The sequence below is a fragment of the Pongo abelii genome, chromosome 11 (assembly GCF_028885655.2).
Source record: "Pongo abelii isolate AG06213 chromosome 11, NHGRI_mPonAbe1-v2.0_pri, whole genome shotgun sequence".
NCBI lineage: Eukaryota > Metazoa > Chordata > Mammalia > Primates > Hominidae > Pongo > Pongo abelii.
The window spans coordinates 98,839,057-98,857,208 of NC_071996.2; the positions used below are offsets into that span (position 1 = coordinate 98,839,057).

The window sequence follows — 18,152 nt, forward strand, 5'->3', positions numbered from 1 at the left end:
GAAGAGAAAACTCTGAAAGAACTTCATCATTTTGGCCATAAAAAAAGTATAAAAAAGGTGCCCCTGGGATATGGAAAGTGGGGCAGGGGTACGATAAATTCTGAAGAGAAAAGACCTGAAGCTGTGCATGCATGGAACACATCTAAAGAAGCATATCAGAGGCTTTAAACAATATCATAAATCCTAGTCCATTTAACTCCTGAGTAATGAATGCCAAGGAGTAGATTCAAACAGTATAGTGAAGGCTTACAAATCTGAACTGACATTGCAACATCACCCACAGAAGGAGAACTAAGAATTGTGATCTAAACTTAATTGAGTTATTTGACTGCTAAACCAAAAAATCAATCTCATCCAGAGGATTTTGACAGGACCCAGAGTCTCATATTCAAAATTTCCAGGATGCAATCCAAAATTACTCAACACACAAAGAATAAGGATGTGGTTAATTCTCAAAGAAATAGACAGATTTGAAATTACCAGAAAAAACTTTAAAGCAGATATTATAACCATCCTCCATGAGACAAAGGTGAACATTTTTTAAGTAAATGGAGACATTATCAGAAGAAAAAAAACAAAAAGGATAATGAGCACCAAATGGAAATTTTAGAACTGAAAAACATAATATCTGAAATTAAAAGTCCCATAGTATGGGCTCAATAGCAGAACAGAGATAACAGAAGAGTCAGTGTAGTTGAAGATAGATGAATATATATAGTCCAATTTGATCAACAAGGAGAGATACTACCAGACTGGATAAAACTATACGATCCAACTGTCAGCTGTCTACAAGATACCCACTTTAAATATAATAACATAGTTATATTAAAAGTAAAATTATGATAAAAGATATACCATGAAAACACTAATCAAAAGAAAGCTGTACTGGCAATAGTATATTAGAAAAAACAGACTTCAGAACAAGAAAACCATCAAGGATAAAGGTGAACATACACAACAACAAAAGGGTCAATTCATCAAGAAGACATAATAGTCTTTAATGTGTATGCCTCTAACAACAGAGCTCCAAAATAAATAAAGCTAAAACTGATAAGACTGAAGAGAGAACAAGTAGACAGAAAACTAGCAAGGATATTGAAGCCATGAACAACAGTATCAAGCAGTTCAACCTAACCAACTTTCAAAATGCCCTTCACTCAATAATAGCAGGATATTTTTTCCAAGTGCACATGGAACATTAAAAATATAGACAAGATTTATGCCATAAAACGAACCTTAAAAAATTTTAAACTGGAATCATACAATGATAGTCTGAAAATAACAAATAAATTTGAAACTAAAAACAGTAACAAAAAATACCCTAAAAGTCTCCAAGTATTTGGAAATTAAAAAAATATATTTCTGAAAAATCCATGAATCAAAGAGGAAATTTTAAAAAAAATTAGAAAATACTTTAAAGGAAATGAAAATTAAAATAAAACATCAAAATTTGTGCTATGTAGCTAAAGCAATACTTAATGTGAAACTTATAGCATTAAATCCATGGATTAGAAAAGAAAAATCTAGAATCAATACCTTCCACCTTAGGAAACCAGAGACATAAAAGTAATTTATGCCTAAAGCAAACAGAAGCAAAGAAATAATAAATATTAGGGAAGAAATCAGTATTATTGAAAACAAAAAAAAGAATGGGGAAAAACAATGCAACCAAAGGCTTGTTCTATATAGGATCAACAAAATTTATCAAACTCTAGCCAGATTGACCAAGAAAATAGAAAGAATACACAAATTATCAATATCAGAAGTGACAGGTGAGATTATCATTACAGATCCTACAGACATTAAATAAATATTAAGGAAATACTATAAACAACTTTCTGGTCATACATTTAACAGCTTAGATGAAACTGAGCAATTTCAGAAAAGACAGAAACTGCCAAAACTCACTTAGGAAGGAACAGAGCACCTGGATAGACCTGTTACTATTTTAAAAATTGAATTCATGGATAAAATCTTTCAATGACAAAAAAATTCCAGGCACAGATAATTTCTTTGGTCATTTCTATGAAACATTTAAGAAAGAAATAATTCTAATTCTACATGATCTCTTTCACAAAATAGGAGAGAAGACTTCCCAATTCCTTCTATGAGGCCAGCATTACTCTGAAAGCAAAACCATACAGACATTACAACAAAATAAAACACAGATCAATATTCCTCATGAACATAAATGCAAAACTCTTCAAAGCACATTAGCAAATCGAATCCAAAAATATATAAATAAGAGAATACATTATGACCAAGTAGAGTTTAATCTGGAAATGCAAGGCTACTTCAACATTCAAAAATCAATCGGTATAATTTACCATTTTAACAGACTAAACATAAAAAAACTGTAGGATTAACTCAATAGATGCAGAAAAAACATTTCACAAAATGTAACATCCATTAATGGTAAAAACCACCAGCAAACTAGGAATAGAAGGGAGTCTCTTTCACATGATACAAAGGAGGTACAAAAACCTACAGCTAATATCACATGTGATAGTAAAAAACTGATTCTCTCTAAGATTAGGTAAAAGGCAATAGTGTCTGATTTCATCAACCCTGTTCATCATTATACTGGAAACCCTTGTCAGTGCAATAAGCTAAGAAAAAGAAATAAAAGCAATACAGATTAGAAAGTAGTAAGTTAAAATGTCACTAATTGCAAACAGCATGACTGTCTACATATAAAATATTCCAATACATCTACATAAAAGATCCTAGAACTAATAAATGAGTTTATTAAAGCTACAGGGCAAAAAGTCAATATTCAAAAATAAACTGCTTTCCTAATGAATAGTTGAACACAATCTTTTAAGTACCACACAGAAATAAAAGAAATACTGGGTATAAATCTAACCACAAAACACTGACGAAAGAAATCAAAGGAGGCCTAAGTACACAAAGAAATACACTGTGTTCATATATTAGAAATACATACTAAGTTGTCAATTCTTCTCAAATTGATCTTAGATTCAATTAGTACCAATACAAATCCCAGGAAGATTTGTGTAGTGACTTAAAAATTGATTATAAAATTTATATTTAGAGTTAACAATTAGACAAAACAATTTTGAAAAAGAAGAACAAATGTGAAAGATATAATACCTGACTTTGAGACTTACTATGCTTCAATAATCAAAGAAATATGGTATTTACATCAAGACAAATAGGCAAATGGAACAGAGAACTCAGCAACAAACCCACATGTATGTGAACCAATGATTTTCAACAAAGATGTAAAGGCAATCTGATTTTAAAAAGGATAATATTTTCAACAAATTATGCTGGAACAATTGTATATTCTCTCTCTCTCTCTCTCTGTCTCTCTCTCTCTCTCCTCTCTCCCCATATATGTGTGTGTGCAGTTATACACAAACAAATCTTTTGTTGTTCCATATCCAGTTAATAACTATATCAAACTTATTTTCCCCAGACAACAGTCTTAATGTAACATCTTTTTTATCCAAAGACAGGATGTTTGTGACTTCAGCTTATATTCAATTTTAAAGATTTGGGCTTCCATAGAATAACAGATTAGATGAATAAAATTTTAAAGGAGATATTCTTCAATGTAGATAAAAAAGAAAATACTAGTTTAACAAATATACCAACAATTGTGGAAAGCTGTATGCAACAAACTGATTTAAATAGCTTCAGTCTTTGGATGAATACAAATTCTGAATTCAAAATGAGCAGGCACTACGTTTACTTGCTTACTTCTTCTCCATTATTATTTTGTATTTTTTTTTAACAAGAAAATGTTTTTCTCCACATAATCTTTCTCTCTTTTACTTCCTCCATGAAGCATTCTTGAATCTACAAAGGCTTTAAAATCAGTGGTTCCCCCAATGGAAATTGAATTTTTATAGCACTCAATATTCCAAGTTTTGACAGTGTGTATTCTTTTGTTACTGTCTAGAGAGGATTGTTATTTGGTGCTTTTGTGGGCTTTTTGAAAACACGGACTTCTAACAGTGAAAATACATTTTCACAGCAGTTGCACAGACCACAGATTTTGAATATAAAGCAGCAATACATTTCAGAGTTTTGATATTTTCATTTTTACACACACATAAATTCATAAAAACAGACAAGGAAAGGTGTTATTCTTCTCAGTTATTATTGCTACTGAATTAAACCTAATATATCTCTCTCCTATGGAAGTGAAAATTTACAGTTTTAAAAAGTAGAGTTATATCAGATACAGGTCTGATCTACTTATCAAGCTGTTAAACAATCCTAATCCTTGTTCAGATACAATCTAATTATATTTAATGTTATCACTAATCTTTGAAATTCTAATTAGCCAGGGACCTTTAGGAGTCAATAGCCCCAAAAGTTAATTATATTCTAACTTGCCCAAATTTTACAGATTCTTCCAGTTTTCCTAAATAATCGTCTCCTCACTCTGCTGAGATAATATGTGAAAAGCACTTAGCACAGGATTAGGTCCTCTGTGAGTGCTCAATATTAGATACTATCATTGTCAAGCAAGAGTTTCTGGGGAATGGAAGAGGGCACTGCACAGGTAAAGAAGATACTTAGCTGATACTTCAAAGTGATCACTTTAAACATATTTACTGAAAGCTTTCAGTATAAGATTACCAAAATATATTGGGAAAAGAAGCCAAGAATGAAAATTGTTAATATTTTCTTCTTAGTATAGTTGCTACCATAACTTTCTGCTAATATTTCAACATTTTTACAAATGAATAGTAAAGATGTAGGGGTTATGACTCATTAACATAATTTTCTATCTCCATCCCTCCCAAAATGTGAGTGTGTTGTCTTGAAAAATAATCACTGAACGGTTTAGAATCTTATATGCAGATATATCCATCAACAGTTCTATTGTTTTTGAAATATGACTAGACCCAAAAATAAGGGTATGTTTATTTGCTAGAAAACAAGATGCAATTTGGCCTCTGATGATGGATATAGTGGTTATAGATGTCCTGCTAGGCAGAACCATGATATATAAATTGCAAATCAAGAATATGACTACCACTTCAGTAACTACTAACATGTAGGACATGACCAGCTACATTCACGAGAGCTTGAGAAGAGCCAAAACTCTTTTCTGAGATAAAAACAATAACAAAAGCAGCAAAAATTTGACTATTTTCATGCTGTAGTTAATTGGTCCAGATAGACAAAAGTGAAAGTAAAAGTCAGACTTCCAAAATTTCAGAGACCTCCCACCTGTGTCAATCTGTAAGGTATATTCTAACACTAAACATTAACACACACTGCCTGCATGCCACATGTCAAGTAATTCAACAACGAGCTGCCCTTCTGTGCTTGGTAAAAGGCACTTAAAAATCTGCTAAAATCTTTATTTTAGCAGCCAGCTAATGCACATATTTATCATTGATTTCAGATTATCTATTTTCTCCTCGGATTAATTTAGATTATTGGATCAGAGTACCCAGTATTTTAGTTCCCCAAAGTAAAGCTTTGTAATTTTTTCTCTAAATAAATAAAATAATTAAATTTAACTTTAGCTCCTGAAAAAGTTGGTCTCTCTAACTACAGTTTACTTGGTTAAAAAACAAGAACTATGTGATACAACTTTTTCTTTTTGTCTTAGTTATGAGAAAGCGTCAAACTTAATTCAAGGTCCAGCTATAGGAATTAGCTTGTCTCAAATTCTAACAGTAACTACTCCTTTAACTTACCCTAGGTGGTCTCATCAGATTTTATCTTGTTTTATATTATAATCATATTGCACATACCTCAAATTCTTGTAGAACAATTTAGTAAATGAATGCTAAAAAATTCCATATGTCAGGATAATTTATTGGAAAATAAATGTGTTCACCAGAGTTTTAATTTGTAAAATGATTTTCATAAATACTATGTACAGGCCAGGCGCAGTGGCTCACGCCTGTAATCCCAGCACTTTGGGAGGCTGAGGTGGGCAGATCACAAGGTCAGGAGATCAAGACCATCCTGCCTAACACGGTGAAACCCCGTCTCTACTAAAAATACAAAAATTTGCCGGGCGTGGTGGCGGGTGCCTGTAGTCCCAGCTGCTTGGGAGGCTGAGGCAGGAGAATGGCATGAACCCGGGAGGCAGAGCTTGCAGTGAGCTAAGATCGCGCCACTGCACTCCAACCTGGGCAACAGAGTGAGACTCTGTCTCAAAAAAAACGACAAAAAACCCCCAAAAACCATATACATAAAATTTAGGCACAACTAGTCTCCACATTTAGTGTTTACTTCTATTTTAAAAGTTTGCATGCCTCAAACATTTTTACTTTAAAAAGTACCATCATATCAATTACTTTTTCATAGTAACCTAACAACTAGTCAAAATAGTCATGTAATACAGAGCATTTCCTACTGATAGTAGGAAATATCTGTGCTATCATTAACATGCTAAAACTCTGAGAAAACTGGCCAAGTGATAAAAGGCTCATGGTAATGTGAACTTGGAAATAATACGAGATTGTCCTCACACTGTGACAGGCTGAAGTCCTTGGTTTCTGGGAGGTGAGACCTGGAGGAGAGGGTGAGGCAGACAAGCCTTTAATATTCACCTAGCCCAGTCTACACAGGTTTTCTCTACTAACCAGGAAACTACAGGTATAGTGGCTACTATTCCCTATCAGTGTAGGACCCAGAAATACATCCATCTAATTTAAAACAGTCCCACACTAGGGACTAAGACAGAATTTGAAACACCTTGCCCAATCACCACCAATGACACACTAATGCACATTTCATTAACCTCTAATAACAAAACCCTGTATTTTATGGAAATGAAAATTTTGGACTTCCCTTACTTAAGGCAGGGTTTTGCTCTATTTGCTAAAAATTAATTTTAATAAATTAAGTACAAGTCATCTGGTTCATTTGTTTACTACAGTGTCTAATACTCAACTATTATAATATTAATAAGAGAAGGAAGTGATTACTCATACTTAATTTCACTAATTAGTTAAGTAATTTTTTTAATACTGTAAAAGTTTGCTACCTAAAATTGTTAGAAGGAACACAGATAAATCTACTGTTATTTAATAAAGACCATTTGTGAGAAAAATATTTTTCTTACATTATGATTATCCCATTATCAATGGAAAATGAGTCAGAAGGTAATCCAGCAATATTCCAAGTTCGAATTGTCACAGCTTCTCCCAGCGTGCCCATAAGAGAGCAATCATCTGAGCAGGGGATATCTCTTCCTTTGCATAAAGTTGTCCACTCTTTAGTTTGGTTCTTTAGAACATACACAGAAAGATAAAGAAATGAGACTGGAGGTTTTCAAAAGCATGTTTTATAATTCCTCATTTATACTGTATTCATTGAGTCAACAAACCATTGTGGAAACTCTACCTCAAAAATGATTTCTGTTTCTCAGATTCTTATTTCAAATAAAATTCTAATTGAGAAGGTCAGCTATGTACTCAACATATTCAATGTTGAGATAAAGTCTAGATTAAGCACTTAAGTCAGAATTTTGTATCTGGAAAAAATAATTACCAATTGTTATTATAAAGCTTCATTTTCAATGCTACTCCTATCAAACTACCAATGACATTTTTCACAGAATTTGGAAAAAGTATTCTAAAATTCATATGGAACCAATAAAGAGCCCTAATAGCCAAAGCTATCCTTAGCAAAAAGAACAAAGCCAGAGCCATCACATTATCCAACTTTGAACTATACTACAAGGCTCCAATAACCAAAACAGCATGACACTGGTGCAAAAACAGAGACGAATGGAACAGAATAGAGAGCACAGAAATAACGCTGTACACCTACAAGCATCTGATCTTTGACACAGTTGACAAAAATAAGCAATGGGGAAAGGACTCCCTATTCAATAAATGGTGCTAGGATAACTGGCTAGCCATATGCAGAAGACTGAAATTGGACCCCTTCATTATGCCATATACAAAAATCAACTCAAGATGAATTAAAGACTTAAATGTAAAACCTAAAACTATAAAACCTTAGAAGAAAACCTAGGAAATACCATTCTAGACATAGGCCCTGGCAAAGATTTAATGGCAAGGATGCCAAAAACAATGGCAACAAAAACAAAAATTGACAAATAGGACCTAATTAAACTAAAGAGCTTCTTCACAGCAAAATAAACTATCAGCAGAGTAAACAGACAACCTACAGAATGGGGAGAAACATTTGCAAACTATGCATCTGACAAAGGTCTACATATCTAGAATCCATAAGGAACTTAAACAAATTAACAAGCAAAAAACAACCCACCCCATTAAAAAGTAGGCAAAGGACACGAACAGACACTTCTCAACAGAAGACATACACGCAGCCACAAGGATATGAAAAAATGCTCAACATCACTAGTCATTAGAGAAATATAAATCCAAACCACAATGAGATACCATCTCGCACCAATCAGAATGGCTTTTGTTAAAAGCGAAAAAACAACAGATGCTGGTGAGGTCGCAGAGAAATGGGACTGCTTATACACAGCTGGTGGGAATGTAAATTAGTTCAGCCATTGGGCAGAGCAGTGTAGTGATTTCTCAAAGAACCTAGAACTATTATTCAACTCAGCAACCCCATTACTGGGTATATGCCCAAAGAAATATAAATTGTTCTACCATAAAGACACATGCATGCTGTGATGGTTAATACTGAATGTCAACTTGATTGGATTGAAGGATGCAAAGTATTGATCCTGGGTGTGTCTCTGAGGGTGTTGTCAAAGGAGATTAACATTTGAGTCAGTCAGCTGGGAAAGGCAGACCCACCCTTAATCGGGGTAGGCACCATCTAATCTGCTGCCAACACAGCCAGGATACAAAGCAGGCAGAAAAACGTGAAAAGGCTAGACTGGCTTAGCCTTTCAGCCTATATCTTTCTCCCATGCTGGATGCTTCCTGCCCTCAAACGTCAAGACTCCAAGTTCTTCAGCTTTGGAACTCAGACTGGCTTTGTTGCTCCTCAGCTTGCAGATGGCCTATTGTGGGACCTTGTGATCCTGTGAGTTAATACTACTTAATAAACTCCCCTTTATATATGTGTGTGTGTGTGTGTCTGTGTGTGTGTGTGTGTGTGTATCCTGTTAGTTCTGTCCTTTTAGAGAATCCTATTAGTTCTGTCCCTCTAGTAGTTAATACTACTTAATAAACTCCCATATATATATATATCTTACATATATCAGATATATATATACATCTCCTATTAGTTCTGTCCCTCTAGAGAATCCTAATACACATGTGTATGTTCATTGCAGCACTATTCACAATAGCAAAGACATAGAATCAACTCAAACGGTACATATACACCATGGAATACTATGCAGCCATAAAAAGAGTAAGATCATGTCCTCTGCAGCAACACGGATGAAACTAGAGGCCATTAACCTAAGCAAACTAATGCAGGAAAAGAAAACCAAATACTGCATGTTCTTACTTATAAGTGGGAGCTAAATGATGAGAAGGCATGGACACAAAGAAGGGAGCAATAGACACTGGGGCCTACTTGAGGGTGGAGGGTGGGAGGAGGGTGAAGATTGAAAAACTACCTAATAGATACTATGCTTATTACCTGGGTGATGACATAATCTGTACACCGAACCCTGTTGACACACAATTTGGTTATGTAAAAAACCTGCACATGTACCCCTGAACCTAAAAGTTTAAAAAAAAAAAAACAAAGATTCACTTTACAAAGTAGTTGGGACCACCACATTTTTTCCAGTATTTTCTTTATGTTACATATATCTAGCACATACAATATTATAGTAGAAAAGTAAATCCATTTTGAATCAGTAGGAGAGACGGAAAACATTTACTTCTGACTCACATGCCCTGTGAGCGGCTACGGCAGGGCATTTCAGTGCCAATAAGGATCAGGGCACATAATGCAGTTTGTGAGACTCTACCTGGGGGACAGTCTGTAGGATGCTCAGGAACCCGGGAGGTACTACAAGCCAAGGTTCGTGTTCAGAAAGTCAGAAGTCAGTATCCAAGTTGAGTTTACAGATCAAAGATTTCAGAAATAGTGAAAGACATAACTGGAGAGAAAGGAGTCAGAAGAAAGCAAAGGGAAGGTGGATATGTATGGTGCTGGTACCAGCCTCTGGGTTGATGAGGGTGCTGGGTGCTCACAGATGGCGCTGGCTGAGAGGCCATGCTGGGCACTGCCATCTCCCTCAGGCTCCTGCTGAGTAGGCTGGACCAACATTCCTTGAGGTTTGCACAAGAAAGTGCATCACAGTTTTGGGGGAATTGATGACATTCATGACCTTGATAAGCCTGTTAATATTATGTAGAATGCCCCACAACTGGGTCTGTATGATGTTCCATCATGATTCCTGGCACCATGCCAGGTTATGCATCTTTGGCGGAAATGTCACAGAAATCATGTGCTCTTCTCACTGCATCCATCAGATGGCACACAATTTCATTTCTGATGACACTTTGATGTTCATTTACTGATGACACTAATTTTTATCACTTGATTAAAGTGTTGTCTGCCAGGCTTCTGTGTCATAATTATATGAGCTTATGTGTGATTATAGATTCTTCAGATGGTGGGATGCAACGCAAAGACACTCAGATAAATGAAAGGCAGAACTCTGTTAGTTATAGCTCCAGATGAGAGAAGGCTGCACACAGGGCCACACAGGGTGTTGTCAGGAGTCAGTGTAGCATCAAGCTAGAGCTGTGGGAGGCAGTTTATATACGGTAAATGGGATGGAATTAGCTGGGTTTCACATGTTTCCTGGGGATTGGGTATTTTGAATCATTCTGTGGTTGCAGGGAAGAAGGGGCTGTCCCTGGTATCTGGGGGCCTCTGGAAGCTATCTATTGTAACCCAGGAGTGTTCGAGCCTAATAAAGAAAATGGTTGGGGTGAGGGCTTAGCAAACTACTTACAAGAAAGAATTCTGAGTTTTTAACTGTTATTTAAAATGGTTAAGACAGCACTTGTGAAATATTATAACTTCCCCACTGTTAAATTGCTCTTTTCCCCATTCCCTTTGCAGGTAATAAGCATTCTGCGGGGAGATACTTTGTAACCATGAAAATGTCCTGTTTTTTTCAAACATTCAATTTTTTTATTACTAATTTATGTCAGCATAGATTCATCTTTTTAATATTTTATCCAATGAGTTATGTTACTATCACTATTTATTGCGATGCTGAAATTGTCCAAGTTTGGCCAGTGGGAATACCCTTAAGCTAAATTCTGTGTCCTTTTGACATGGCCCCATCTTTCTCTGGGTACTTCCTTACTCTTGCTCAAAAAAGACATTTCAGCTTTATCTTACAGTGAAGTCCAAGATAGCCAAAGATAATCTTCCTACTTTAAGCTCAGTTGACTAGCAACCATAATTCCATCTGCAAAGCCCCTTTGCCATGTAACGTGGCATAGTTACAGATACAACACTTGGAGGTGAAGATCATAGGGGCCAAAATTCTCCCTAGCATAAGTACTTACTAAATATCATCTGGCTATTTTGTTTTATTTGGTTGTTGATATGAGGAACAGATGGTATTGCTACGTAGGGAGGAGGGACAGATAGCATTTCCAGTTTGACTTCTATACACAGTTGCTTCTGGCATGTTTTATTTTTAATTTTTTTATTTATTTTTTTTGAGACGGAATCTTACTCTGTCACCCAGGCTGGAGTGCAGTGGCACGATCTTGCTCACTGCAACCTCTGCCTCCTGGGCTCAAGCAATCCATCCACCTCAGCCTCCAAGTAGGACTGGGACTACAGGCACACACCACCATGCCCGGATAATTTTTTGTATTTTTTGTAGAGACAGGGTTGTACTATGTTCCCTAGGCTGGTCTCAAACTCCTGAGCTCAAGCAATCTGCCCACCTCAGCCTCCCAACATTCTGGGATTACAGGTGTGAGCCGCCTCACCCAGCACTACTGGCATGTTTTGTTCTATTTGTTTTCAGGCTGTAGGTTGGCCTACAGACATTTTGGAGAGGTCTGCAAGCTTTCTTGGATCTAGCTTGATGCTAGAGTAGACATGCTAGCCTATGACATAGGGAAGAAGTAGAGAAAATAGAAGCAATAGTTTCTGCAGAATGCTCGGTTTACAGTTGACAGGTATAGTATGTTACCACAGATGAACTCTGGATTAGCAATTTAAGAGGCCTAATTACATGTCTATAAGGGTGTAATATCAGAGAATAACCAAAATGAGCATGGAGGACTCTGAACAAGCATCTCAAAATTCAAGCCAATGGCCTTGGCTGGTAATCAGGTGATGAGCTAGACGGTGGATTTGCTGGCATAAGGTCATGGAAAAAAAAAAAGGTGGGTGGGGAGAGATGGTAGAAGTGGAAAACTGGCCATTAAGAGTGTCATCTTGGTGAAAATACCCAACACCATTAAAACAGTTTCGACTTTGGTTATTGGCAGATAAAGGTCAATTAGAAGGTTCAAATTAATTCAAATCCAGGGCTTGTATGTTCTTAATAGCACTGTAGGATTCTGTTTTGGAAAATGGCACAGGCATTACAGTTGAGTGCTGTGGGCCCAGTTACCCTGGAAGAATTGGATTTTCCTATGTTTTATTTATGAAAAGTGCCAGGAACTCTATAAAAGAGTCAATAAATAATTGATGACTACTCAGATTCAAGCTTGGAGGGGAAATGCAGCTATTTATTGAGGGCCCTTGATATCCAGAGACTTGAAACCCTTTGATGTCAGAAAAGCACCACATGTTGTAAGGCCTCTTGGTTTGGGTTCCCTGAAACAGACTGTGGGATGAATATTCATGTGAGGTGACACGCTGAGGAAAGGATGCAGGGGGAGCAGGACAAGAAGGAGTAGAAGCCAATAAAGGGTGAGGGACCAGCCTAAGTTCTGCAGCGGGTGGCCTCGTTAGATGCCACAGGGAGCCTCCACAGTGTAAGCTATTCCTTGGAGCTGTCCCAACCACGGGGAAGGGAGAGAGACTCCCATGCTCCCTTCAATTATTCATTAAGGGCTGCTCAAGAGGGAAGTACATTCCCAAGCACTTCTTGTTCTCCAAACAATGGGTAAAGTGGGTTCTAGGAACCCAAGGGAAGGCTGACAGAAAGAGCCACAGGTGCTAGTCGTTGGGAGTGAAAGCACACAGAAGCCAGGAAGGGCTCTGGTCAGAGCCCTGATGTTTGCCATCCAACCCTTATGCTGAGAATTGAATGAGACAGTTTTGATGGGAAATAAACTGCTCGCTGTTTTGACCTGAGAGAAACAGACAAAAAAGTGAAGATGACAAAGTACGACTCAGAGAATTAATCCACAGGAATTCCTTCCTGTGACATGAGAGTGACATGAGAGATTTGTTAAGGAAAGTAAAAACTTAGGTTGATCTAGCGAAGCAAGGAAGGAATAAAATTGCCTTCAAGCCTTCACAGAGATGAGGTGGCATGGGATGAAGTGACTACTTGAATCAAGGGTTCGGACAGTGAATGAGTTCACAGAAGGCACTCTGAGCTTTGGCATGTCTTGTGTCTAAGTTAAATGTGGCTTTGTGTCTGTCAGTAAATTTCCAAGTCTCAGTTCAGGTGCTTAAGGCACCCTTGAAGCATTTGTGTGGTGGTCTGACTAGCAGCCCCCCATTCTGATAGTAGCCAGGTGATGATGGCAAAGTCAGAAGAGGCAGTCCCTTGGAGTGCGTCTGTCAGAGAGGACCTGGTTGGGAGGATGGTACATCTAGCTCTCCAAGCACTGGGTAAAGTGGATTCTGCTAGTGCACTGGGTAGTGCTAATACACTTTCTGCTGAGCTCTGGAATGCTAGACAGGAGCCAGTGCAGACACCTAGTGGTGTGCTCTGAACCAGCAGGGAAAGGTAAGGGTGGCTGAAGCTACTCTTTTTATTGTTCAAAATGTCAGTGTAGGAGAGTAAGAAGAGTGCTAAATTAGGATGCAGGTAACCACCGAGTGCTAAAGACAGAAGCACTCACTAGGTGAGGATTTTAAACATTTAGTTAAAAACAACACCACCGGCTGGGCACGGTGGCTCACACCTGTAATCCCAGCACTTTGGGAGGCCTAGGTGGGCAGATCACGAGGTCAGGAGATCAAGACCATCCTGGCTAACATGGTGAAACCTCGTCTCTACTAAAAATACAAAAAATTAGCCAGGCGTGGTGGCCGGCGCCTGTAGTCCCAGCTACTTGGGAGGCTGAGGCAGGAGAATGGCGTGAACCCAGGAGGTGGAGCTTACAGAGAGCCAAGATCGCACCACTGCACTCCAGCCTGGGCGACAAAGCGAGACTCCGTCTCCAAAAAAAAAAAAAAAACACCACCACCAATTACAGCATAACAGTGGCACCAAGAGTCAACCCTCCCTAGGAGATAGTCCTGAAATTAAATGAGGCTCAACTGAGACCATGTGTAAGCCACTGCTCAGTGAAATTATAAAGCCCTACACAAAGGGGACTTAACATGTACTCTTTCTCGTTTGACACCAAAAACTATTGCCAAATGTTCTGAATTCCTCCCTTCTTTTATTCTCATTATCATCCCTACCATTTTTTCTTTTAGTTATCTTAATTTTTCTAAATCTCTCTGCCTGCTTTGATAGGGCCATGACCCAGGTTGGATTCCAGTTCCATTTTTCTAAAAAGAGCTGAAGAGTATGTTGGGTCTCTCATTCAGTAAAAACTAAGAAGTGGAAGAGAAAGGCAGGAAGAATAATTAGGATTAACTCCTAGGGTTAGGTGTTGGGCCATGGAGAAGAAAGAGGCAGAATCAGTCAGAGAGGTGGGAGGCAAGGCAGGGAACGTGGGGTTTGTTTTCTAAGGAACAAAGCCACTTATCAACAGGGTTTTAGGCAGGCTCACCTTTTCCTCCAAGTTTCATTCTCTGAAATGATTTTGAAATGGCTTATTATTGAGACTGATAGGAAACAGCTGAAGTACACACACACACACACACACACACACACACACACACACACACACAGAAAGAGAGAGAGAGAGAGAGAGACAGAGTTCTGATACCTTTTTACAGTACTTGCTTAGGAACTGAGATGTTATCAGTAGAGGCTACCATTTTCCCATTACTTTTTTAAAAAATTTTTATTTTTAATCAGGCAGCCCCAAACTAGAATAGGTTCAGAGACTCCCCATTTTCACATTACATTTTAAAGTAGATATTTTTGTTTTTAAAACAATTAGATTTTTGAAGAGTATATTACATGCATCTTTTGGCTAACCAGCTAATTTATAGAATAACTAAAATACACAAGCAGAAATCATGTAAAAATACCTTCCTCCTTGTACTTACCAAAAAACTGAAACCAAAGTAAAACAAAACCTTGAAGGGTTATATTGGCTGTGATGGGCAGAGGGTCAGGAGGAGATGGAATAGCGTCCCCTACCTGTCTATAGGTGGATGTGAAGGCTCCGAGGTAAGCAACCACTCCTGAGGAAATCAGGATATCCCCAGTCAAGTTGATGTACAGCTGCCCTAGCTCCAGAGCTGTGTGGCTCCATCGAGTTTTCTCACCTCCAAGACCTCCAATCAACTGTTCAGCTCGTTCTAGTTTTTTGCTGCACAGGTCAACCTTGAAAATAAAAGTGAGCTTTTATCAACATTTACAAGTACAAGAAGTTTAAAATTCTGCAAGATTTTACCCTCAGAAGTGAATTATTATATTTAATGACAGACTTCTGCCTGGGATTTCCTATATCACTATGATATAGGAAAGTCCATCATATTTTAGAATTTGTAAATATAAAGTGTTTAATGTAATTCATGAAATTAATAATGAATGAATATTTATCATATAAAACAAAGAACAGCTCTATTTAGGAAATGACATACAGTACAAGACACTGAAAGTTAATTAATAAAGGACATTCTTCTGCAAATATAGATATTTTCCCTCCATTTTAAATAATCTAGATGCATTTTGTTTTAAATATTCTACAAACATTTTCGCCTCATTTAACTTATATCATGGTCTTAAAGGTTAAGTGTTTAAAGGTTTTAATAATTTATGATTATTTACAAAGCACAATTTTCAGGTTGTTAAATTGTGTCAAACTTGCAATTGCAATTCAGCTTAAATTAGGACACCAATCAATAGCTGAGAGCCTATTTGGTGCATAAGACTGCCAACCAAATGTAATTATATGTAATTAAGCAATATGATAACAAAAGAGAGATAATTACGAAGGTGGCAAACTTGGTGAAAAGTTATTTCAGTTCACACAATAGCAGTATTCCAGCAGAATATGTGAATTATTTTGATTAAATTTTTAAGTGCCTTAACATCATTATTCTTGGAAGAAGATGAGATTAAATAAAGCTTATCTTGATGTTCAAAAATAATTACATGAAAAGATAAATTCAACAATCAACAAAAGCAAAGACATTTAGGTTATTTTGGAATAGGAATTTGGCTTATGCTTTTTACTAATGTTATTAGCATTTATATCAAGTCAATGATTTTAGATTAAAAGATGTATAATTCTATATCAGTTTATCTAAAGATGGGTTTGAAAGAAGCAAATGGTATGTAATTGCAGTATTTGTGATACTTCCTAAATTTAATTTTTTTCCCTTTTAATTTTCCCTCTTTAAATATCTTTTGTCTTTCTAGTTTCTTTCCTCACCTATTCTTCTTTCAACAATGTTTACGATAAACTGAATCAGGTCTTGGACTATGGCAAAGTTGCCATCAGAAACTACTAAGTAAAAATATTTTGGCTAAAATTTTACCTCAAAAAGCACATTTTTAATACACATATACGCATATGTTCATTTTATATTACCGTTTCTAATATTTTATAAAAAATAAATAAAATTTTCAAACATATTGGAGAGTTGAAAAATGTTTAAAGAGAGCAACTGCATAACCATTTATTGGTTATATTATTTAAACTAAAACTGATCATTCAAAAATCATGCCATAATATGTTACACTTCTAAAGACTAGCACAATGTCTTACATTTGTGCAAATATAGAATACAGGATAGTTACTATAGAAAGAGGCAGTCTGGTGTCCTGGAAAGAGTACAGCTATTAGAATCAGGCTGCCTGGGTTCAGGTCTCAGACTTGATGCTCAGAAACTGGGTTGACGATGGACAAGCTGCTTGATCTTTCTATTCTTTAGTTTCTTCAAAATGGTACAAAATGATTACTTCCCTCAAAAGGTTACGGTGAGAATAAATGGTATAATATGTAATGTTCTTACAACAACCGGCGTTTGTACATAATAAGCATTCAATAAATGTTGACTCTAATAAAATATTATGACTTTTCTTCTGGCCCATAATCAGACTTTAGCAGTTAATTTTTCCAAATGATATCACTAATTAAGTTAGAGTAGTATTTTTGGTCTTGAAAATATTTTTAGTAGATACTGTATGGTTCTGAGTATTGAGTTCTAATTTCAGCTCTGCCATACAACCTACGTCACTTAACATTTTGGTTCTCAATTTCCTCACTTGCAAAATAAAAAATGATTAAATAATCTAGCTCAATATGACATTCTAGTAACCTAAGGCAGACAGACTGGCATTTTTTTTTTTTTTTTGGAAAGACCCAGGGAATAAATATTTTAGTCTTTGTGAGCCAAGCAGCAAAACTGAGGACATTTACATATTTCATGGGTATTTATATGGCCATTAATACGTAATTATTTTAAAATGTCAAAACCATTATTAGCTCTTGGGCCACACGAAAACAGGCGATGGGCAGATGTGGCCTGCGGGCCATAGTTTGCCGATCCCTGACCAGGAAGGAAACAGGACTGGTGTGTTATGTGCTAGTACGAACATCATTCTTAGTTACGATAATTGAGAATTTGTCCATCTTTTTCTATATCAGCACATACCTGGTTTTCCAGGTCAGCCTTCTTTTGTTTATTTAATTCAAGTGTGTCTTGAAGCCTGGCCAGCTTGTCCTGAACTTCCTTAAGGGCTGCCTGCTTCTTTTTGAGACCATCCATGGCAATTTTAAGCTCCCCTTCAGCTGCAGCCAGTTTTATCTTTTTGGGAGCTACTATTTTTGCCACTCTGCAAAAAGTAAAATTGAAAAATTAAATATTCATTTAATATTCCAGTACACTTTCTATCACTGAATTTACTTTTCTAATACCCTATGACTGAAAACACTTCTTTATGCAAAAATCTAAACCGATTTCCATATTTCCTGTTTCATCTAACAATCATCCAAACTTGA

General features: G+C 36.6%; 1 protein-coding gene across 1 annotated transcript in view; it reads right to left on the reverse strand.

Moving 5' to 3' along the window:
• DNAH7 (dynein axonemal heavy chain 7) overlaps positions 1-18,152 on the reverse strand; it is a 336,427-nt gene that overhangs the window by 104,237 nt on the left and 214,038 nt on the right. The window contains exons 45-47 of the mRNA XM_024243333.2: positions 17,806-17,986; positions 15,341-15,526; positions 7,067-7,230 (exon numbers count right to left, since the gene is read on the reverse strand). Coding sequence (XP_024099101.2) covers positions 7,067-7,230; positions 15,341-15,526; positions 17,806-17,986 — 531 coding nt within the window. The remainder of the gene's footprint in view (positions 1-7,066; positions 7,231-15,340; positions 15,527-17,805; positions 17,987-18,152) is intronic.